Here is a 24553-nt window from a genome sequence, read left to right as displayed (position 1 = left end):
AACTAATGTTTGTTATTTGATTTTTATTCTTGCTTTTTCTAGTAGTGCTAATAACAACAGGTTCCAACGGGCCCTCTAGCGTGGCTTTATAATATCCCATTTGTGTTTATTGAACGATATTTATATCTTTTTGAAAGTTTTCGCTTGCATTTGGTAGCCAATTAAGCCAAGAATGTCGATGAGCGGGTTGGAACATTATGTGCGTACGCACATTACCGAGCCTCCTTCTTTAAAGTGTGCTTCGAAAAACATCATGATTAGGTAGCCAAGGTTCAGGTCTTTGCAGGCCTTCGATTGTGACGCAGACAGTCACATTTTTGAGCGCTTACAGGGTTAGTTTGCGTTTAAACTTACGCAAAAATGGTCTGGATGGGTAATTTCAGAAGCAAAAAAGATTTAAAAACTGTTCAAACTTTGGGTTATTTTTTGCTGTGATGTCTACGTAGTGCGTTCATAAGGAAGACCCGTTGATGTCAAGCAAGTGAATTACAGTTTTTTCAGGTAACAACCTAATTTTATAGGGCCTTGAACACTGTGAAATGGTAAAATTGGTTCTGAAGTTTGGGCTTCTGTCTGTACTTGTCTTTTTGTTGTCTTGTGACTCAGTTTTTTTAATAACCAGCGCAATTGGATTGCTGAGGTGTTGTAACCTATTTGATAATTTTTTTGAATAATGTCTGTTACGGCTGTTGAAAAATTTTGTTTTCAAAAACATGTTTGGGGTTTGAGCTTCGCCATTTTTTATATCGTTTTTCGGTCGATTTGTAGCTTATTCTCTGTAAAAACAGGTAGCAATGCGTTTCTAGTGAACTATACTTAAGTCTTTATAACGGTTTTAGTTTCAACCGTTTGTGTCTTGGCTTTGTTACTACTCTTACTAAAAGATTTCATAAGATGTTCGAGGATTTTAAATTTTTTTTTAATTTTAAAGTATTTGTTTTCTTTTTAATTATTAATGACAGGTCCTAACAAAAATGCTAGGTCTCATTGGCTTTGGAACATTGTGCAATTTGAGGATTTTCGATTTCACTGCCATTTTCGCGAAATTTTCACATGAAATTTTTCAATTTGACGATATTTGTTTTCCTTTTTGTAGTGAAATGACGTATACTGGATAATTACAGATATCGATTTTTTCTATGAAGCTATAAATGACCATTTTAGCGTTTTCAGTTAATATTTTTTAATATTAGTCACTTTGAAATAAATGGTTTCTAAAAATGGAAATGTGTCTTTGTACTTCGCACCTTTTTGCTCTTTTCGGTCGACATGTTAACATTCGCATTGAGGGCAAATCCAGAACCTGTTTTAATGAATTGTAGCTTATTTTGTTTTGTTTAGGTTTTATCTGATGCGAGTTTGGTTTTGCTGTTATTTTGTTAATATAGACATCGAGTTTTGGTCATAATTAATGTTTGTTATTTGATTTTTATTCTTGTTTCTTCTTGTAGTGCTAATAACAACAGGTTTCACCGGGCCTTCTAGCGTGGCTTTATAATATCCCATTTGTGTTTATTGAACGATATATATGTTTTTGAAAGTTTTCGCTTGCATTTGGTAGCCAATTAAGTCAAGAATGTCGATGAGCGGGTTGGAACATTATGTGCGTACGCAGATTACCGAGCCTCCTTCTTTAAAGTGTGCTTCGAAAAACATCATGATTAGGTGACCCAGGTTTAGGTCTTTGCCGGTTTTCGATTGTGACGCAGACAGTCACATTTTTGAGCGCTTACAGGGTTAGTTTGCGCTTAAACTTACGCAAAAATGGTCTGGATGGGTAATTTCAGAAGCAAAAAGGATGGTCTGGGTAAGCATTTTCAGAAGCAAAAATGAAGGTCAGGAGGGTCATTTTCATAACTCATTTTTAATCTGGACCACTACCGGGGGAGATACAGAAGGAAAAGTTTTTGTTTCATGTAAGTTTCTAAGTCCCCGTATGTCGTCTCAGAGTCTTCAGGACTGTTGTTAGAATCAGCGATAATCAAAACCAACAGAGTAGTACGTATACTCATATTCATCGCCACCCATGCCAGTGTCCTCCGATTTTTTTCGGCTGTTGCTTAGAAACAGAAATGCCCCCACCACCGCGCACAGTAGAGCCACAATCATCAAACACATCAGGGAAACCTTGAGACATGAACGTCCAAAGTCCTCGTCATCATTCTCGGATTCTGCCGTTTTTGTTTCACCTTTCGCATTATCTTTCGGATCATCTTTCGGGTCCTCTTTCGGATCATATTCCAGATCGATCTGAAAGTTTTGAATTACATTTTAATTGTTCTTTTGTTTAAAAATATTTACAATCTGATCACAATTCTGAGATAAAGTTTTAATCACAATCAACTTATCAAGAAAATGATCACTTTTTTATGATTAAATCTGCATTACCACTTGCTCAATAAAATACCTTTACCAAACAGCTGAGCTCATTACTAAATTAAGAGTTAGCGAAGTTGTACTTTAGTTGGCCTAAAAATTTGGTAACTAAACTGGTTCTGAGTTCTAAGAGCTTCAAAGTAATTAGCTGCACTTCGGGATGAAGAATTCCGGATGCAGTAAAATTTTTCACCATATACTAGTCAGTGGTCAGGTCCTCGATTAAGCTTGAGCTGTGTGCAAACAAACATCGCAATTGATCAGAAAATTAATTCTTGGCTACCAGAAAAAACGGTCTGGCATTCAGCGGAGATATAGGCAAAATTTTGAAACCTCGTTATTTGGTAAAACAGCTGCTTCTTTCAAAAATAAAATACTCGCACTTGTCACTCGTTTTTTGAGCATGTGTTAAACCTAAGCAGGTAAGCGATAAAGGAAAACAGATACAGCTTGCTTAATTTCTTTTCAGAATTTAGATTAGTCCTAGAGTGCAATACTAATTTCCACGTGCAGTGGCACTATTTTCCATTATTATTGAAAAAAATTATTGCAAAGCAGCGAGAGTTGACTCTTTGATCCTACACAATGAATTGATGAAGATAATTGTCAACAATTTCATGCCTAATTTGGACGCTCTGAATTAGGCGGATTCAAAAATTAATCTATGTTTTTCCATTCTTATCGGATATGAAAATGAAAAAGTTGAAAGGCGGGAAAATGAGGCGTATAATGAAGTCAGATGTAACCCAAAAACATATTTCCCATATAACGGTGAAACGGTGCCTTCGTACCCAACGTACCTGAAAAAATGATGAACAAAATGAGATTGATTGCGGTGAAACCCACTGGTTTCCTTCCAAAAGTCTTGTAGTTTTAGTGGTGAATGTTTGTGTGAACTAAATTTACCAACTGCTGTATTTTTTGTGCTCAATGGCCTGAAATCGTTTAATTCTTCCGTTAATTGCACCAATCTCAGCGGCGTCAGTACGCAGCTTTCTGTTGTCGTTTCGTGTGAGGTTTACGCTCTTGTTTAGTGAAGATATGTGTTGAATATTTGTGGGAAAAAACTGTTTCTTGGAAAGGAATGCGATAGGGATCGCAGCTCACCAGATGTGCGGTGAAGAAACTATTTAGCTTAACTTCTCATTGGGTCGCAAGAATTAAAATAAACCAGAGGTAAAAAAAATTCGTCAGCTATCTGCAATTTTCATTAATCAAAAGTATAAATTGACTAAAACCAAATTTGTTTCCAGGAGCAACACTCAGAAGTGTCTGAAAAAAAAGCAAGGTGGAGATTTCTATAAGATTTCAAAAAACGAGTAAATAAATCGCGACCGCGGTAACGCTGAAAATTGTTGCAAACGTACTACTGAATTTTTTCGCCCCCGCTCACCGCATTTCTTCTCTCTTTTCATATACAAAACCAAAGAGCTGAATTTTCGTTAAAGCTGTGGTGAAACTGTGGTTTAAATGATGAACTTTTTTGAACTTTCTGGACCAAAATATTCTAATTTTTATTAATGAAAATAAATTGTTTTAAACATGATGAAAATGAGGAAAATTTAGGCTTATACTGAAGTCAAATGGAGCACAAAAACAAGCATTTCCCATATAACGGTGCTTTTTTACCCAAAGCCAGAAACAACAATGAATAAAATGCGGTTGATTGCAGTGAAAATCAATTGTTTTCTCCTCGAACATCTTGCGTTATTAGCTGTGAATGCTTGTATGAATTGCTATTACCAAAGGCTAAAAACTTTTTATCACCTAATCTCGTACAGAAAATATCGGCGTCGCACCGATTCTCAGTCTCAATTTGTATTTTTTTCTAAGTTTGCAAGCGATTTACGCTCTTGTCTGGTAAATATATAGTGTTGAGCATTTCTGATAATAAATTGTTTCAGCGAATGGCCGTGAAGAAAGTGAATACAAACCAGAAACGCCGTGAAAAATGTATTTCAGCTTATTTTATGATTAGACCACATGAGGTTTTAAATTCACAACAAACAATTATCGTTAGCTATCTGAATTTTAATTTATCGAAAACGTAAATTCCTGGGTCGAGTTTTTGTCGAAAAAAATATAAGAAATCCTGTGAATAGCGGTGAAAAAAAAATAATTTTCACCGCAAAACGTCCGCATCTTTTTTAAGGTCAAAAGCGCTCACTTTATGTAAGATTCGCGGTTTCTAGCGGTGAATTTTTGAAAGGTTTGCGATTTTTAGCGGTGACAATTTTTTCACCGCTTTCATCTGAATTCTGACAAAAATAAAATGCCGTACACCGGTTCGAACCTCTCAACTCCTGCTTGTCAACAACTTTTTCTTCCACTGCGCCATCTGTCACTTTCTTTACTTATTTCTTGCGCATTTAAATCAGATTCAAAAAACGTTATGAAAAACAAATACCTTGCAATTTCGCAATTTTTGGCGGTAATTTTTTTTATTTTCACCGCTTAAGCGATAAAAAAATAATTTACCTCTAGCAACGGGAAGTAGTAAAAAAAATTACCGCTAAAAACAACGACTCTTACAAAAAATCACCGCCAAAAAGGATTAGTGTGGTTTTTAGCGGTGAATTTTTGTAAGATTTGCATTTCCTAGCGGTGAACTCTTTTTTTCTACCGCTTTCACCACATTCAACGCTAAAAATCGCATTTTTACATCTTTTCACAGCATTAAACGCAAATCTTACATTTTTAGCGATTTTTAGCGTTGATACCTCGGCCCGGGTTGTTTGAGACCGGTGTTCTTTCCAAAAGAAATACGCAGAAAAATGTCATAAAGAACAAGTTTGAGATTTCTTAATGAGCTCAAAAATATATACAAACCCATACATAGATGCCAGTAGCTCTATAAATTTAAGCAAAAGAGCTGAATTTTGTTAAAGACTGCGGCGAAGCTGTCGTTTTAATGGTGGAACTACTGTAATCAGTCAAGAGAAAAGGCACCGTTTTTATCGCAATTCTACATTTTTAGTGATCGCTCCTCATGCGGATTAATCATTTTCATACTCACTTTGTTATCAGAATGTTCCGCCATTCTTTGGAGGAAATGTATAATTGATGGCGTAAATTGACAAAGTGTAATAATAACTATTGTTTTCTGGATTTTAATTGCGAAAATTTAAAGCATATGTTCTAATAATGCACGTTAAATTGAAGTCGGCAATTGCTGCAAGATTAAAAATAAGCCGCAACTTCAAGACATCAATCAATTCATCTCCTGGCTTATTTTGGGCCCGGGGGTTTGCTGCCTGTGGATTGGTGGGTTCTTAATTAATTTTAGAATTAAACAAAGTGAAATTTTGCAAATTCTCTGCCATTATTGAAGAATACATATCTAACAACCAGGCATTCAAAAAAAATCTTTCGCTTTTCTTGGAAGATCTCTTTTTCACTGATTACAATACCATGTGCGGAGGTTTTGAAACGGCCAACTATATTGTTTTAAATTGGTAGGTTCTCCTGATAATGTTCGAATTGGTTGTCCTTTTTCAACTTAAGCAACTTTCTTCATAAACATGTTTGGACATACCCGTACATTTATCGCAGTGAGTTTCATTGCTGTACCATTGACTTCCAATTGTAACCATTACTGTACCAGACAATTAGCAGTATAAATACTTTTGCCAGTCTGCCCAGAGTCGATTAGGAAACATCTCAGTCTGTTCTTAGTCTTCGCAGCCTCATTTAAAATATTTGTCAGCACTGCACAGAATGTTTCACTTGAGACTGTACATACAAAGAACTGACAGACTGTACATCGCAAATTTTGAAAATTCCGAATAACTCGATCTCATGCATGATTTTTTAAAATGGCGATACCCTCACGAGCTATTCTAGTTACTTCTACTAACTACACCACAACTAACTCGCACATTGACATCCACCGACCTCCGACGACCTCCACCGACCTCCGCCACCGACCTCCGCCACCTACCATACACCAACCTCCGACGACCGTTTCCACCTTAAAGATGTGAATGCACCAATGTATATATAAATAGTACAAGCTTCGGGCTTTCGCCCGTGGGGTGTCAATCCCAGTGTTAATCAGTCTTTTTATGTTTATTTTTTTCCAGGGTTTGAATAGTAAACACAAAGGTCTTCATATGTTGTGTATTTCAGATTTGATTGAAAATTGTTTTTGTTGCGAGACTTGTTGACTTTGTTGAGAGACTTCGTTTACTGCTTGATTGAATTTGTTTACTGAAATGGAAAACATACAGGTGACATTTGAATTCCATCAATCGATCTTTGAGTGCGAGGAGAAATAATTGTTTTTTATTGTTGCTGATCCGGAGAATAAAACATGCCATGGCATTGTGACGTTTAAAAAAGAAATTAACATTGATAATTAAAGGGGCGCTCTAAAGATGAAGATACGTAAAAGACGGGCGCCGAGTGAGAAGGTTATTATTGTAAGTGAACACAAGGAGAAAAGATAAGAGTGCGCGCATTTTGACTACGTGTCACGTGCGCAGTACATCACTGCGAGGCATATAGCACGTGTTCCCCAGCATAGCATTAAGCCCACGAAATACGACTTTTCCGAGTTTAGAACCATCAATCATCTATAGATCGAATCTAAAACGGCATCAACAAAGAATGCATAATATCAAGTTGAAGTCAGAGTCGGAGTCGAAGTTGAAGTGGGAGTCGTCGGAGTCAAAGTTGAAGTCGGAGGCGTCGGGTAATTTATACGCGCCTTTATGCGCAGATAATTGTCAGCCGGCAATTAATGCTACTCAGGCAAACTGAAGAACAAACTAATCATGCCTAGACAGATAACAGAGGCTGGAAACTTTCATGCTCAGAAAAAATCAGTTTAATGACTCATTGACCTCTAAAAACCAGACTGTAAATTAAAAAGTGGGACATGAACAGAGCAATGGGCCGGACAAAATCCAGTACGGTTTTTGTCCTTAATCAGCACTGAATTGCAATGCTAGAGTGGTCCGGGTAATACCACTGCACTGTTTTTGTGACCCAGCACGTGCGAGAGGAAAATTATACGCAACTGGGTTGGTCGTTCAGTTAATTTTGGCCCATGGATATTGTGAAAATTTACACTAGAAAGTCCATCAGGTGTTAATTGAATCTGATTTAAAGTCATAAGGAATATCATAGAAGCAAGTGCCAGATGCCGGAGTGGAGTAAGAAGTTGTTGACATGAAGGAGATTAGAGCTTCTAAACTGGTGTAGGGCAGTTTCTTTTCTGTAAGAAATCCGTACAACGAGATGAAAATGAAAAATCTGGCTCTAAAAACCTCAACTCGTGAAAAATTCACTGCATTCATCGCTAAAAGATGCGCGCGCTTCGCGCGGAATTTTTTTTTGATAGCTAATCGCCCCATTTCTTACATTATTTTTTCGACTAAACCTCAACCGGGGAACCTTTGCATTTGCTCAATAATGCTTTTCATTAATGTGAATGCTAATTAATATAACAGTTGTAAATATATGAAAGAAGAAAAATTAGTATATCAGATTACAAACTATGATGGGATGAGACAGAATGATTGTGTGAAAAGATACTACCAGAATAATTTTGTAAGAGTTTGAAAAGGGTCTAGAAATTTTGTAGGTAGAATGTCTTAGATCTGGTGGTGGCGCAGCAGTGGATCGTCTGCCTTTTCCAGCAGACTGTAGCAACTGTTCGAAGGTCGCATCAAAACCAACCGCAATCAACTTTTAATCAAGCCCGGGCGAGATTTTGTCGAAAAAATAGTATATCAATTGCGATAAACAGCGGTGATCAATCTATATTTCTCGACTCCTACCACCAGCATTTGTACCGATGAATGCGGTGAGAGCAGTGAACTTTTCCGGTTAGCGGTAAATTTTTAAAGAATTGCCCACAAGCGGTCGAAAAATATATATATTTTACCGCTACCAACTAAATACTGCAAATCTTACAAAAATTTTACCTCAACAAAATTTGCAGTGATTTTTGGCTGATGGTTAATTGACGTAATATGTGCGGTTTTTTCAGCGGTGAAGGTTTAAAAACCGCAACTCTTAGAGCCATTCACCGCAATCACCACAATTCTTATATTCTTTTGCCATATTTAGCGTTGGCACTTCCACCCGGGATTAAAAATTGCTCTTGAGATGATTATGGATCTTTTCAACAATTGCCCCCCCCCTTTGGTACCTAGTAGAGAATCGCCTCCCCTTTTGTGCTATACTTTACCACAATATTACTTGGCCTACACTTTAGATAGCCGAATATTAGTTTAAGCGCAATTGCGGACCGCTGTTCATGGCCATGCCTCTCATGCGCTGTGGGATGTAATCCGGAAATGTACCCCGGAAAAGCGCGCCCACCGACCCGCCAGTCGGAAATTCTTTTCGCTTTGTATTCCGGTTCGGCTAATTGCTATACCACGGTGTATTTTATTCTATTCAAATTAATAGTATGTGCATGCGTGGAAAGTTATTAGTCGTCTTTGATTGGTTTATTGCGGCTGAGCTTAAAAACTCAGAAATCAAATTGAATAGCATATCAAGGCCATTTCAAGCCTTAAAGCTAGAATAGCGTGACAAGCGAAATTTAATGCTACATTCTATCGAAGCCAAACGGATTTGTTCATTTTGTTCAACATTTATATTTAGCAACTATTATTAGTACACAATCGTCATTCTTGAAGTCAAACTATAACTCAAACTCGAACTACCTCAACCACCAGCAAAACAATACTACGACTTAACAGTATTGCATCAGATTTTTTGCGAATGGATTGCGAATCAACCTGTTATTGATACAGAATATTCGACAAAATTTCTACATGGTTAACAAATTTCCCATGACATCAAATTTACACTGAAAAAGTGACGTTATGGAAAAATGTTCACACTCTGTCGACATCATTATCTACAACCAATCAACAGTTGAATTTGACATGTAAATCCACGTGACTAGCAGCATAAAAGGAGCTTGATAAACTACCAAAAATCAGAAGAAACTTGTTGATTTTGTCTTATTAAACCAACATACAGTGCGTATTGAAGCACACTTTCTTGAGCGGTAAATTACTTGTTATCGTGTCTTGTTTCTGTAGATCATATTAGTGATTGTACAGTTTTAACTTTACTTTGACTTGTGAAAAGAGAATTAACTTTGATATTCTCAAACTTTCTTTCTGAGGAACAAAGTTCCTAAGTAAGAGAAACTTTGTGCAAAGCATAAAGTCAGTTTCTCTTACTGGCTTTAACGAAGCCTAGCATAGTTCACAAATTGCGTTATTGAGCAATTGAGTGCGCTGAAAAGCACAAAGTGCGAATTTGGTTACATCTGTTAACTTTGATTAAAGTGCGAATTTGGTTACATTTGTTAACTTTGATTATTGGGAAAAGGTTGCCCAGAACATTAAAACATTGCGAGATAGAAATTGTTCACCCTAAGCAGTCGCTAGGACAGTTACCTAGAGCTGCACATAAGGGGTTTTTTTCATTTTCGAATCATAATTTGAGTTATTAACCAAAACTCAAACAACATTTAATTGTTTGAAACAAGTTTGTTATTTAGCAAAGCTGAACAATTAGTTATTTGAAATTATTGAACCACAAGTAATGCAACGGTAATCTACAGCATAGCGGATAATACAGTTCACAAAAGTTAACTGCAAAAATACAATATCCGGACAGATTTGAAACCGCTGAAACGAACTGGGCGGTGTAAAGTTTTCCTTGACTTTGATAGGAGAGCAGCCGTTACATTTGGTCCGCCGACCCGGACAGTGGAAGGCAAACTGCTGTCCAACCTGATGAAGAGATTGCCGAAGGCAACCCCAAAAGAGAATCAAACAAATCAACAGCAACAGGCTAGTGAGGCGAACAGAAGAGTGCAATTCACAAAACACGTTGAAGAATTGACCTCTTTTAAACGGAACAAGCAAAGCAAACAGCAACCAGGCAATTCGAGCACAACCAGCAGAGAGGAGTTTCAATCAACAGCTCACAGGTACGACAAGAGATTCCGAGACTTAGTGGAAGAAGTCAACACTAAAAGAAGTCTTGGCTACAAAATAATTGAAGATTCAGATCGACCCAACAAATTAAAGGTCCTCTATCAACAGACTGTCCACCTCCTAGAGGAAGAAAAACCCAAGCAACTGCAGCGTCGAAACAAGCTTGTGCCCTACCAAGCAAATTTCGTTGAAGAACATCTGAAAGAAGCAAGGAAGTGCAAAGCAAGTTTGGACTATCATTGGCTTTCATATATAAGCAAAGGCACGCAACCAGAAATGAATGCAGAGCAAAACAACGCAACCCGAGCTGTGAATGACAGCGAGAGCCTCAACAACTACCCAACGGACAGCCCAGTTGCTGAAGCAGTGCAAAATGGAGCAACAGCAAGTGGCCAAGAGACGGAGAATGTTTCGGAAACATCTTCAGCAAAGCAAATGCGCGAGGAAAGGATGAAGAAGTTTGATATCGAGTTCGAAACCAAGATGCGACTTGAACAGGCACGGTTCGAGCGGAGGAGGCTAGAGCTAGAAATGCAAATGAAAGAACTGGAAACCAAGCATCAACTGCTGGAGGAAGAGCGTGAGCTGGAGCGCAAAGTGAAGAGAACGGCATTAGAAAACGATGATGCTCGTTCCCAATCAACTGGTGCTCGAGACAAATCACCTTTCAACTGGACCCCCAAGAAGAGAAATGTCTCTGACTGGGCCAGCAGAATCGACAACCTTCTAACACCAGATCGATCAACAGCTCGCTTCGAAGCAACCCCTGAAGTGAACAGGCAAAGTCACTTCTCACGATATCGCAGTTTACGAGACCGATCCTCAAGTGTTGAAGACCGAGAGGTTTCCCCCAGAGCTGGTCTACTACGATACAACAGTGGGTATGCAGGTAGCAATAACCTACCAAAGCTGAAGTTGAACAACTTCGATGGAAACCCTCTCGAATGGCCGGAGTGGTCTAGTATGTTCATTGCTACAGTGGATCAACGACCAATACCAGACTCAGAGAAGATGAGCCATCTGAAGACTCTACTGACAGGAAAGGCAAGGTCAGCAATCTCTGGAATGGGCTATTCTGGACAGTTCTATGGTGCTGCATGGAGCATTCTGGAGAGGAAATTTGGAAGGCCTCATGTGATCATTGATGCACAACTGGAGAGTCTTCGCAAAGCGAGTCAGGTGAAACCACCCGACTCAACAGGTCTGATCAGTTTCTCAGTTATTGTTTCGAACTTTGTGAATGTGCTCAAAGAGTACAAGCAGATTGGTGATCTGCAATCAAACTCGACATTGTACATGGCAGTAGATAAACTTAATAAAGTAATAAAGTTCTCAAAGAGAAAACGTAATAAAGTTCTCAAAGAGAAGTGGTGGTTCTATGTTGATGATAAAGATGAAGATTGGCCTGATCTGATTATGTTTGACAAATGGCTATCTAGGATAGCTTTCGTGCACGAAGGGTTTTCAGCTTTCAAGGGAGAGCGATAAGAAGAAGACCGAAGAAGCACAAATAGAGACAAACGGTTCTCGAAAACATCGAACTTCAGTGCAAGTTCGAACGTGAAAGAAATAAAGCAAACGCAAAGTGATCACTGCCCGCTAGCTGATGGCACTCATAAAATATGGAACTGTCCACTATTCAGGAACATGAGTGTGAATGATCGGTACGCAGCAGTGAGAAAGCAACACTTATGTTACGGATGTCTAGGCAAAAGACATGCAATCAAAGATTGTAAAGTCAATGCGTGCTGCATCAATGGATGCATCAAGAAGCACAACCGATTGCTACACTCAGAAAACCAAATGGATGAGGGCAATCATGCAGTCAACGTAAGCGCAGCAACAATCAACCAGAGTAACGAAGTTACTAGCTTTCTTCAGATAGTTCCTGTCTCAATACAGAGCGGTGGCAACAGGCTGAACACATATGCTTTCCTCGATAGTGGATCAACGGTTTCGTTCATTGATCAAAGTGTGCAAGAGAAGTTACGGGCCCAAGGCACCGATGTGACGCTCAACATAGCTGGCATACACGGAACGAAGGATCTGAAGACAGAAAAGTTTCCTCTAAAAATAAAGGGAGTACATTCAAAGGTGCATTCAATCGAAGCGTTTGCACAACCGTCAATCTCCTTGGGAAACACAAACTACAACTACAACAAGCTGAAGCAAAGCTTCAACCACTTGAGTGTTTTACCCAACAAAGGCTTCAACTTGATGGAAGTTGGCATCATCCTTGGTCAAGATGCTTATGAGCTACAACGACCATTGGACTACAAGATAGGAACACGAAAAGAACCTTTCGCCGTTCTAACAGAGCTAGGATGGGTAGTCAGTGGACCCATGACGGGCAAAAGAAGACAAAATGTTTGTCATTTCGCCTTCACTGAAGATGTGAAAGTGGCTGAGAATATCCAAACCTGGTGGGACATAGAAACCTATGCTTCCAAAATCAACGTCGTCAGTCAGTCAAAGAAGGAACTGCAGGCACAGAAGATGCTAGAGAGTACGACGAAGTTCACAGGTGAGCGGTACGAAGTAGGAATGCTGTGGAGTGAACTAGAGCCAAACCTACCGAACAACTACAGCTCAGCCCTGGGTCAGCTTTACTCAATGGAGCGAAGATTCCGAAGGGACCCCAACTTGAAGAGTTTGTATCGACAGTCAATAGATACAGATGTAGAAAAAGGATTCGTGAAGATATTGGACGAGTCCGAAGTGAAAGGCACCTTCGGGAAAGAATGGTATTTGCCCCACCATCCAGTGCTAAACCCGAACAAGCCTGGCAAAGTAAGACGTGTTTGCAATGCCGCATCAAAGTACAAAGACATATGCCTAAATGATAAGCTACTAGCAGGACCTGATCTGCTACATGGGTTGATTGGAACAATATTCAGATTCCGTGAAGGACCAATAGCCCTAACAGCCGACATCGAATCGATGTTTCTACAAGTGCAAGTTCCCGAACAGGATAGAAGTTGCTTGAGGTTTTTATGGCGTCCAAGAACTAACGAACCTGTTCAGATATACGAATATCAGCGTCACGTATTTGGAGCTAAAAGTTCTCCAACTTGTGCGAACTATGCTCTCAAGCTAGTGGGACTGGACAACGAAAAAGAGTATCCGATTGCAGCAAAGGCAATACAAAACAACTTCTACATGGACGATTTCATCAAATCGGTAGATACCCCTGAAGAATCAATTCGAGTCTTCAACCAACTACAACCTCTTCTCTCACAACATGGATTTGAACTGAAGAAGTGGATAAGCAACAATGATGCAGTTACCAAAGCAATCCCAGAAGACTTGAAGTCAATCAGCAACACAAAGCAAGTCGAAGTGGAACCCAATACGGAAGGATCTTCAGTGCTAGAACTACAATGGACCGTTACTGATGACAGTCTTCAAGTATGCAGAGGTACAAACAAGGAAGTTGAAGCACCTATAACCCAGAGGAAGATTCTGTCACTGGTATCTTCAGTATTCGACCCGATCGGATTGTTTGCTCCGTTCAGTGTTCACATGAGACGACTTCTGAAAGGCATCTGGACTAAGAATGGACAGCAATGGGACAACGAAGTGGAGCCCAGTGAAGAGGAAGAATTCCTGAGATGGAAAGAACAACTTCCAATAGTGGCTGAGACAAGCATCGATAGAAGGTACTTCAACAGAGAGAGGGATAAAGCCGAACTTCATGTGTTTGCTGACGCATCTGAAGACACGATGTGTGCAGTGGCTTATCTACGCTCACAACCAAAAGAATACTCAGCTGACTTAGCATTTGTCATTGGAAAATGCAGAGTAGCACCGATGAGGCATCTTTCAATACCGCGATTGGAATTGCAAGCGGCAGTCATGGCAGTGAGGTTGAAAGAACAGATAGTCAAGGAACATGAAATGAGGATAAATAATTGCAGTTTTTGGTCAGACTCAACTACGGTATTGCAGTGGATACACAGTTCCCATCGCAAACAACAAGTGTTTGTGGCAAATCGAGTAGCTGAGATACTAGATACAACTGATGTTTCACAGTGGAAACATGTGAGCGGTATCAACAACCCAGCGGACATTGGCACCAGAGAAATCAACATTGAAGAACTCAAGAGAAGTGAGTGGCTCACTGGGCCGGCCTGGTTGAAGCGACCAGAAAGCGAATGGCCACAGCAGGTGAACCTCATATTTGCATCAGATGAAGAGAATATACCGTCATCAGTATTCATGATACAGGCTGAAGAGAAGAAAGCTGTTATTCAGTGGGAACGATTCAGTAACTTTAACAGACTAGTGAATACAGTGGCATACGTACAGCGAGCATCGAGCAAACACAAACCAGCAACACTTGTAGTCAGCATTGAAGAAAGAGAAAAAGCAAAAGCAACAATCTTCAAGTTACTACAACAAGAACAGTTTGGTGAAGAGATGAAATCTCTCAAAGCTGAAAAGGAAATTCCAAAAGTCAGCAAAATTCTACAATTCTCCCCCTTCCTGGATGAAGAAGGACTTTTTCGAGCCAAAGGTAGAATAGGCAAAAGTCAGTTGGACTTCAATGCAAAGCATCCAATTCTGCTACATTGGAAACATCATGCGGTTGAATTATTCTTGCGAAACGAGCACAAGGACAATCAACACGAGGGCACTGAGCATGTAAGAAGCATTGTTCAGCAGAAGATTTGGATCCTAGGCATACGGAACGCCTTAAGATCAATCAGGAACAAGTGCGTTACCTGCAGAAAAGGCAGAGCACAAACGATAGCACCAGTCATGGCAGATCTACCCGAAGAGCGGTTAGATGCTTCAACAGCCTTTACAAATGTTGGAGTTGACTACTTTGGCCCTTTCATTGTGAAGATTGGGCGAAGAAATGAAAAGCGATGGTGTTGTCTCTTTACTTGTCTAACTATGAGAGCGGTGCATATAGAAGTGGTACCTAAGTTGGACACAGATAGTTGTCTCAATGCAATAATGAGATTTATTGCGCGAAGAGGCAAACCAAGTACGATCATCAGCGACAACGGGACAAACTTTGTTGGAGCTGAAAGAGAATTTGCAGAGTACGTTGCGGCATGGAACAAAGAAGGGATCGAAGAACATCTAATTCAACGAGGGATCAGATGGAAGTTCAACCCACCCGCAGCACCTCACTTTGGAGGAGTATGGGAGCGGTTGGTGAGAAGTTGCAAGAAAGCAATGTTTGCAGTGTTGGGGAACCGATCAGTCACCGAGGACGTTCTTTCAACAACGATGTGTATTGTTGAGCAGACGTTGAACGCGAGACCTTTGACTCCAGTCAGTTCAGATGTTAATGACTTAGAAGCATTGACCCCCAATCACTTCTTGCTTGGCAACAAGAACTTTTGCTTACCCTACCTACCATGCGCAGAGGAATTTGTCGATCATCGAAAGCTCTTTCGACAAACTCAAGCCTATGCAAATCTCATATGGGACAGATTTCGGAAAGAATATCTGCCAACTCTGAATAATCGGCAAAATTGGCGATCTACGGCGAACGAAACCCTTAAAGAAGGCGATCTCGTTTGGTTGATCGAAGACAGCGATAAGCGTGGATATTACAATCTAGGTCGAGTTGCGGAGACCATCGACGGGTCTGACGGTGTGATTCGATCAGCAATAGTTCGAACGAACGACGGAGTGTACAAGAGACCAGTAGTGAAGCTCGCCCCAGTACTACCTGGAAAAGATGTTTTCGCGATGGAAAACAGGGCCGGCGATATTGCGGCTGAGCTTAACAACTCAGAAATCAAATTGAATAGCACTTCAAGGCCATTTCAAGCCTTAAAGCTAGAATAGCGTGACAAGCGAAATTTAATGCTACATTCTATCGAAGCCAAACGGATTTGTTCATTTTGTTCAACATTTATATTTAGCAACTATTATTAGTACACAATCGTCATTCATGAAGTCAAACTATAACTCAAACTCGAACTACCTCAACCACCAGCAAAACAATACTACGACTTAACAGTATTGCATCAGATTCTTTGCGATTGGACTGCGAATCAACCTGTTATTGATACAGAATATTCGACAAAACTTCTACATGGTTAACAAATTTCCCATGACATCAAATTTACACTGAAAAAGTGACGTTATGGAAAAATGTTCACATTGTGTCGACATTATTATCTACAACCAATCAACAGTTGAATTTGACATATAAATCCACGTGACTAGCAGCATAAAAGGAGCTTGAAAAACTACCAAAAATCAGAAGAAACTTGTTGATTTTGTCTTATTAAACCGACATACAGTGCGTATTGAAGCACACTTTCTTGAGCGGTAAATTACTTGTTATCGTGTCTTGTTTCTGTAAATCATATTAGTGATTGTACAGTTTTAACTTTACTTTGACTTGTGAAAAGAGAATTAACTTTGATATTCTCAAACTTTCTTTCTGAGGAACAAAGTTCCTAAGTAAGAGAAACTTTGTGCAAAGCATAAAGTCAGTTTCTCTTACTGGCTTTAACGAAGGCTAGCATAGTTCACAAATTGCGTTATTGAGCAATTGAGTGCGCTGAAAAGCACAAAGTGCGAATTTGGTTACATTTGTTAACTTTGATTAAAGTGCGAATTTGGTTACATTTGTTAACTTTGATTATTGGGAAAAGGTTGCCCAGAACATTAAAACATTGCGAGATAGAAATTGTTCACCCTAAGCAGTCGCTGGGACAGTTACCTAGAGCTGCACATAAGGGGTTTTGCATTTTCGAATCATAATTTGAGTTATTAACCAAAACTCAAACAACATTTAATTGTTTGAAACAAGTTTGTTATTTAGCAAAGCTGAACAATTAGTTTTTTGAAATTATTGAACCACAAGTAATGCAACGGTAATCTACAGCATAGCGGATAATACAGTTCACAAAAGTTAACTGCAAAAACACAATATCCGGACAGATTTGAAACCGCTGAAACGAACTGGGCGGTGTAAAGTTTTCCTTGACTTTGATAGGAGAGCAGCCGTTACAGGTTAATAAATAGCTCGCTTAAATTCTATTCAAGAATAGCCCCCCCTTTTGCAAAAAGGGGGCAATTGTTGAAAAGATCCATGATTATGTACTACCTCGGATATCAGATTATTATATCTGTTTTATTCCTTTTACCTTTCATTTTGTCGGTGGGCGCGCTATTGGATCATCGTTGGAGTGTTCGGTTGTTTCCGAACTACCTGTGTGAGAGGCTTAGCCATTAACAGGGGTCTACAACTGGTCGTACAGTTGGCCTGCATAATTTATTTTTATTAGTCTACATCGATGGCTTGACTAAACTTTGAATAGCTAACGTAAAGAGGACGAGATGGTCAACAATTAAAATGCGTGCATGCAATTTTCCTCCAGTCGAAACAAAAAACAATGTTGTCCATTTTATTCGTCGTCCAATTGAACTGCCTAGTTCCCTTCCACAAAATATATTGTTAATATATAGTTACAGTGGATCTCAGTTGCCGTCTCTGCCGCTTTGTACTGAATTATATGAATGCAAAGAGAGAAAAGGAGAAAAAATCGTGCTCAGTATTGAAATAAGTTTGAATTGTTTTTGGTGCCAAATAAAACTAAGGGATAGGTCATCTTTGATATGTAGGACAATGGGTTGTTCAAGACACAATTACAGTTTTTTTTCTGTTTACCTCTAATCGTGATCAAGCAGGCCAAAAACCATAACCATTGTAATAATAATAATAATAACCATAGTTATCGTAATTGTATTCATCTTCATAATCATAATCTCCGCTATCATAGTCATAGTCATAGTCGCTTCCGCCTTCATAGTCTCCCCCTCCGCCTCCTCCACCTCCACTTGATCCGTCTTGGCTCATAGACAGGGCAACAATGGCGACAATCGTAGCCACCAACAGCACCCCCAGTGCCATGCACATGATGAAGATCTTCAAGCACAAATTGTTCGACCCCCCACCCTCTTCCTCTTCCTCCTTGGCTTCTGTTTGACCATGCTTCAATTTCCCATCCGGCTTTAACAAAAATTAGAGTCAAGACTCAGTGAAACAAAAAATGGTGGCACTAATACAAAACATAAAGCATATGATTTGAATGACATGATAGATGAGCCCTCTTCAAAAACGTAAGATATTGTCGGCATCGTCGTTTTTCCAGCCAAAAATGACGTTACTTCCCTATGATTTTTACGTCGGTATGATTTTTTTTGCTCTAAAGAGAGATTTAACATTAGAGAGATTCGGTATCGTCGTTTCTTAAACGTAAGAAACATTCGGTTTCATCGTTTTTTAAACCTATTAGAGAATCGGAATTGTCGTTCTTTAAACGCAAGACAGATTCGGTATCGTCTTTTTATAAACGTACGAAATCATATAAAATTCCTATAAGATTACAAAAAAATGGAAATCGTGGTGGGCACTAAAACTAGTTAATCTTGCCTACGTCTTGAATTGATACATGGCAAGATAATACAAAGACATGTACGAACTGGAAGATCTTCGTATCTGTAACAAGCAAAGAGACCTTCGCAGGAAAACCAAAAAATTATGGCATGATGCTGAGATAATATCTATTGAAATTTGAAATTGTAGGTAATTCAAACGTAAGAATGAGAAATCACCTAAAATTTTGAAAAAAGTTTGAGCCATGTGATTTTTATTGTTGACATCTGAGAGAAAGTCATCTTATTTGAATTTAACTAAAATATAGAGACAAGAGTTGCCTTTTCTTAATAATCATTCTAAGATCATATACAAAACCTTGCGAGTCATAGACTATATCCTAATTATATCCTAAAGATTTCCATTTTTTCATAAGGACTTTGTAGGATTTTTAAGAAATAATAAATAATCTGTGTGTTAAAGCCATGAAGCCATAAACATTGACGTTCTGTTAAACGTCGAACAAGAATATATGATTGTAGGACCTTCAATAGCAGAAAAACCTTAACACCGAGGCGAACTGGTAGCTAGGAGCATAAAGTTGGGGTCGAAATTGTTATGCCCGACAGTTGAAATTCCTCTAGGAGCGTTTAAGGGGTTTCTACACAATTTCATTTCTTTGAAGAAAATGAATGGAGGGTTTTTACATTCATTTGTAGATTACTTTTAGATCCGTTTGGTTTATGACTTCGGTCTCAAGATTTTTTCATTTTTTAACCGGCATTTGTTTTTACTTATGATCACAGTATGGTTTTCAAGTTTCCGTAAAACAATATATGATATAGTGTGATTACTAAAATGCTTTTGTAAATTTAGGCGTCGTTTGGCCGTTTGTTCACTTTCTGGCTTCTAGGAGTGCAGGACTTGTTTGTTTGCTCTATTTTGCTCTTTTTTTAAGCATCAATCAATTTTTTTAATGATTTTAGTATGATAGTCAATATTTCATATCAAGCATATATGACTTTGTATGATTGCTAAGAAACAATTATGGTGAACAACATGGGGACTTGCGATGAAAAATATAACACGCAGTCTCACTCGCTTCTTATGTTTTGTCTTCAACCTGCCTGCTATTGCATTTTTTGGTAATCTTCAGGGAGAAAGTCTGGTCCATAAATATATCCCGTGGAACAAGCTTTTGAGTACTGACTTGCAACATTAAGGAAATCTGATACAATCACCTCACAATGAGTTTTTTTGCTGTCGATGGCCATCATTTTTTCAATGTAGTTGACGTGAGACTGGATAGTGTTTCAAATTTTGACTCGTTTGTGAGATATATGTTTGTTATTTTGTCTCTCCAAATTTTTGACAAAAATTATTTAAGATCTAATGAGACAGAATTGTTATCGTGAAAGATTTGCAAGTCTTATAAGATAAAATTTTATAGAGCAGAGTTTAGTTTTGTTTTATTACATCTGATAAGATGAATTTCCTTGCAGGAAGCTTACACGGCAGGTTCTTATGATATTTGCAAGGTCTCCAGCGATTATGTTAGTGGTCCGAAAGACTTGAATAATACAATAAGAGGGCTGAAATTAAATCACTCCGCGGACAAGTCAATTGGAGCAAGTTACAGCTACAAAATCAACTAGTCAGAAAGTTAAATGCCAAAATCCAACTTGTGCCATTGTTTTTCAGGTTATTCCCTAACTTTTTTAACTCTTTTAAAAATTGGCCTTCGAAACACTTTCATAGCGACTTTTCGTGCTGAGAAAATACTCTAGAACAAAATAAAAACGAATTTTGGTGTCAATTGGTATAATACTAGTTCTGCTTTGATGATTTGAATTTTGGAGATAATTTGGTTGCTTGACTAATGATGCAAGAAATTTTGATTAGAAGCAGTGGTGTGGGGTTAATAAAATCTGTCCTGTATGTCCCTGTTGAGTAAAACGGAGTCAGTGAAGGGACAGTAGCGATTGGGGGTGTTAGAAAACGTGAATCATTTTCTTTTTACCTGCTTCTCATTCACCGCTTTGCTCTCTTCCAATTTCTTCTCACCCATTTTCAATTACAAGCTCAAAATTATTAAATCTAATTTTTTAATTTTTTCTAAACACGCCATTTAAAAAGTCTCTAGAAAGAACAAGATAACTACGATCAAACCGACAATGAACAATTAAAGTGGTACTCTTTAGCATTTGTTTTGGCGGAATACACACAAGAACATAGAAAAGTTGCCGCCACATCACAAACATTGTTCAGCCCCGATTTTGGTCCGGAACCCACTTTTTGTGATACTTGCCTGAGTAATTAAAAATAACTATGTGAAGAAAATCGGAAATCGTATCACGCGATTCTATGATTTTCATCTTGTTTTCACAATGTTACAATGTTTACTTAATGTTACTGAAAGTTCTAGTTTTCCTGTAAGAAAGCGCGATAAGGTAACCCTAGTAAAGGGTACGATGATCCAAGTCTTACAAAATCCCGGGTTCTCTCTTCATCGTAAACATAGAAGCATCATATATGATCTTATGTGATTACGGGTGTTGTTGATCAACACACCTCACTTTGAATGCCAGCAAACCTTATCGATTAAAAAGCTTATCTCGAAAGATTCTCGTAGAATCTTGCGGTACCCAGCATCGTCTTGAAAAATTATTCTGTAAAAAATTGCACAAATCTGCCTGATAAATTTATCAAATCTGAGAACCATAGATTAAAACGAACCAGGTTTTTGCACGATAATTACACTGAATAAATGAGAAGTTCAATTAACTTTGCATGAGAGATGTTCAAGATCAAATTGTTAGCCGTAACTAACCAAATTATTTTTTTGTGAAACTATGGCACAAATCAGACTTCAATAGATTGCATTGCGACAGCAGTTTTGTTTACCTGAAATATAAATAAGAGCGCAATATCAGATGTAGCATTCCAGGTCAAGAAGGATAGTGAAAAATGCACAGAAGGCGCTAAGATGAAATCAAATTTTGTGAATATATTTAAGTTCAGTAATATTTTAGCGCTAATTTCAGAGCAATTCTGTATAATTTTAGCGCATTCCTTACAAAATTGTTGCGCATTTTCAGAAAAATTGTCTATGATAACCCAGCGCATTGCTGCTCAATTCTTCCCAAAAATTCATCTATATCAATAGTTCAAATTATCCAACTTCTTATATTTTTATCACAAACGGCGCATTTCAGCGCCCTTCTTACAATTATTTAGCGCAATTTTGACACATTTTTTATCTAATTTTGAGCACTTTCATCTTATATAAATTTATATAAAATAAAGCACTTGCATCACTTAAACGTGCATCACCTGTCAGGCATTTTTACGCTATACTGCATCACACCCCAAGCAATTTCACATCATACTACATCAAAACGTAGGCATATTTACACCATATAAAATCGCATCAATTGACAGTTTGTCTCAGTTGTGTAATTGAAATATTTTTGTGTCTAATTATGTGTTTTATTTTTAAATTAAATTTGAACTCCGTCCTAATAATTTTGAGTTGGAGCCCTCCTTGCGTCCTGGCGGAGTTACGCCGAAGGTTTATATCGTGAATCTTTAGCCAATATGATTGCGAGCGTTAACTCTACGATGGAAACCATACGGGAACAAAATTTTCTAACAATTAGGTATTTAAATTGCACAGCAAATCTGCTAGCAAATATATCAAACTGGATTTCGTTGAAAGTCCTGTTAAAAATACGGTTAAATTTTGTTTTGATTTGCTCATTTACGCCTGCTCAGAATGTAGATTTTTATTTAGCTAACATTCTTATTTTTGAAAAGTACCGGTTCTTCCGTCTTTTAGACTAGGGCCTTTTTTGAACTTTTTTTGGTTCAAATCAATGTGCATTATAAAACAGCTCAGATTTTTCCTTTTCGTTCAAAGGCATTGCGTTAAAAAAGCCGTCTCGTCATTATTTTTCGATTTCAAATAAAAACACGCGCTGTTAATTGCCGAACTCTTGAGCCAGTAGTTTTTGGTTGTTTAAGTCCTTTGAACTTTAGCTTTGCTAATTGTTCTATAGGACGCCAAAATAGATAAAAAGATTTCTATGTAAGACTGATTTCGGCATGAAAAAATTGCGGGCTTAATTAATTGAGGGGTGATTATGTACTGGTTCAAATTATAGGGGATTATAAAACCGGGGATAAAAGAGGTAGAACCGTTGTTTTGTCACATTAAATTAATTGTTAAGAAGATTTTTTTTCTGTAAGGTCTAATAAGACAGAATCCTTATCAAGTAACATCTGTGAGGATGACGTTTTCTATTGTGTGAGATATCCGATAAAAAGAATATTGATCGAGTAAAAAAAAATTTTTGTCGTATCAGATCTGATAGAAAGATGCATGTCCTTACAACTATCGTTTTGAGATAACTTTGTAACAAATTTGGCATATCTTAACTTGAAATTGTTTCAATCAATAAGGAGTGCAACCTCCTCGGAAAGAAGTTACTCTTAGTATAGTTTCTTTGGATGGACTGTCTCTTGGTCTTACCACTAAGCTTGTTGCGTTTGCATAATTGTTTTTCGGATCCGAGCAATAAAAGGTCACAGTTAAAGTTCTACTGTTAAAGTACTACTGGTTCCGAAGTTGAAGTGGCCATTAATGATCAGACGAAACCAGGCAGAAATCAGCCACTAAAATTATTAGTTTGGTCACGACCATGCTTCAATCTTTTTTATGCTTTTTGCTCATTTTACCTAGTTTGTAAGCAGCCCTATCCAGTCCATAATCAGCCATGACTAAACTTTGAGTTTGAGTGCAATTTTCCATCGTTTTACGTCGTTTAAAGTTTGTTGCGACCACAACAGAATAATCATAAACACACACTGAAAAAATACAGTTTTCCAAAAGCTTGCTTTATTGAAAATTCTATCAGCGACAATACTGGGTAAATTTGTTCTCAGTGCATATTTACGCAAATTTTAGCCTTTAAGGTAAAACTTAAGTACAAAATTAACATTTGAGATAATTTTTTTATTCGGAAGGAGCCATTGCTAGGGCTTGAGATTAATAGCTTTATTGGGTTAAAGGCATAAAATTTAGTAAACTTTTTTCAGAAGAAGAACTTGATGGTTGTAACAGAAATAGCACCTCAATGATCAGTCAATGGGCCTTTAATGGCCAGACTTCAGGCGTGTTTTGACTGGGGATCTAATCCGCACATCAAAAACTCAATTAATCTCCAATACTCCGGTCCGCTTAAAATTGGCCGATTATTGACACACACACTTCGACTAGAGTTGATTCGCAGACGCTCTCCCGTTCTCCGTTGTTCTATCAACGTGTCCAACCATTTATCAAAAATTTTTAACCACGTCCGTTAATTAGTGGTCTACCGCACTGTTATCTTTTCTTTAGTCTGATCCGCTTTCAGAGACAACGACTGGTTTTCAAGAGTTTATTTTGCTGTATGTTATTCTATAAGCTTGTATGCTTGTTAAATAATAGCTTACAAAGGTGTGGTTTATACCCGCATTTACTATCAAAGTTAAGTGTGGCACGATGAAACTCATGTATGATAATGAGTAAAAAGGTTTGGCATTGAAAGTCATGAAAAATCAAAGTTAAAGATATGACTTTTACAGCGATTATGAATATGAACTCAACAACTTTGAACTAAATAACAAGGGGAAGGATTGGGGGGCTAAACGGTTACGGACCGTTTACACTCCGGCAAGCAACAACAAAACTTAGCAAATAAATTTATCAGAAAAGAACAAAATAATTGACATCAGAAATTCAAATTTACTGCCTCAATAGTTTCCGCTTAAGTGAGTTTTATGCATCAATTTGACATCATTGAAGGAGTAT

General features: G+C 38.1%; 1 protein-coding gene across 1 annotated transcript; it reads right to left on the bottom strand.

Annotated features, from left to right (window-relative positions):
• Nucleotides 1-1742: 1742 nt before the first annotated feature.
• Nucleotides 1743-20770, bottom strand: LOC142340400 (uncharacterized). The gene is made up of 3 exons (XM_075390978.1): nucleotides 20723-20770; nucleotides 18054-18336; nucleotides 1743-2250 (listed from the first exon to the last, which is right to left on the bottom strand). The coding sequence occupies exons 1-3, from the start codon at nucleotides 20768-20770 to the stop codon at nucleotides 2234-2236; spliced, it is 348 nt and encodes a 115-aa protein (XP_075247093.1). The 3' UTR covers nucleotides 1743-2233.
• Nucleotides 20771-24553: the final 3783 nt, after the last annotated feature.

This window comes from Convolutriloba macropyga, chromosome 5, assembly GCF_964194025.1.
Source record: "Convolutriloba macropyga chromosome 5, txConMacr16.3, whole genome shotgun sequence".
NCBI classification, from domain to species: Eukaryota; Metazoa; Xenacoelomorpha; order Acoela; family Convolutidae; genus Convolutriloba; species Convolutriloba macropyga.
This window is presented reverse-complemented; position numbering and strand designations above follow the sequence as displayed.

What these genes read in the sequence shown, in the direction of transcription:
- LOC142340400 (XM_075390978.1), bottom strand. Translation starts at nt 20,770, where the DNA reads ATGGGTGAGAAGAAATTGGAAGAGAGCAAAGCGGTGAATGAGAAGCAG. An exon ending in AAGCGGTGAATGAGAAGCAG is followed by an intron (nt 18,337 to 20,722) that starts GTAAAAAGAAAA and finishes TTTTTGTTAAAG; the next exon opens with CCGGATGGGAAATTGAAGCA.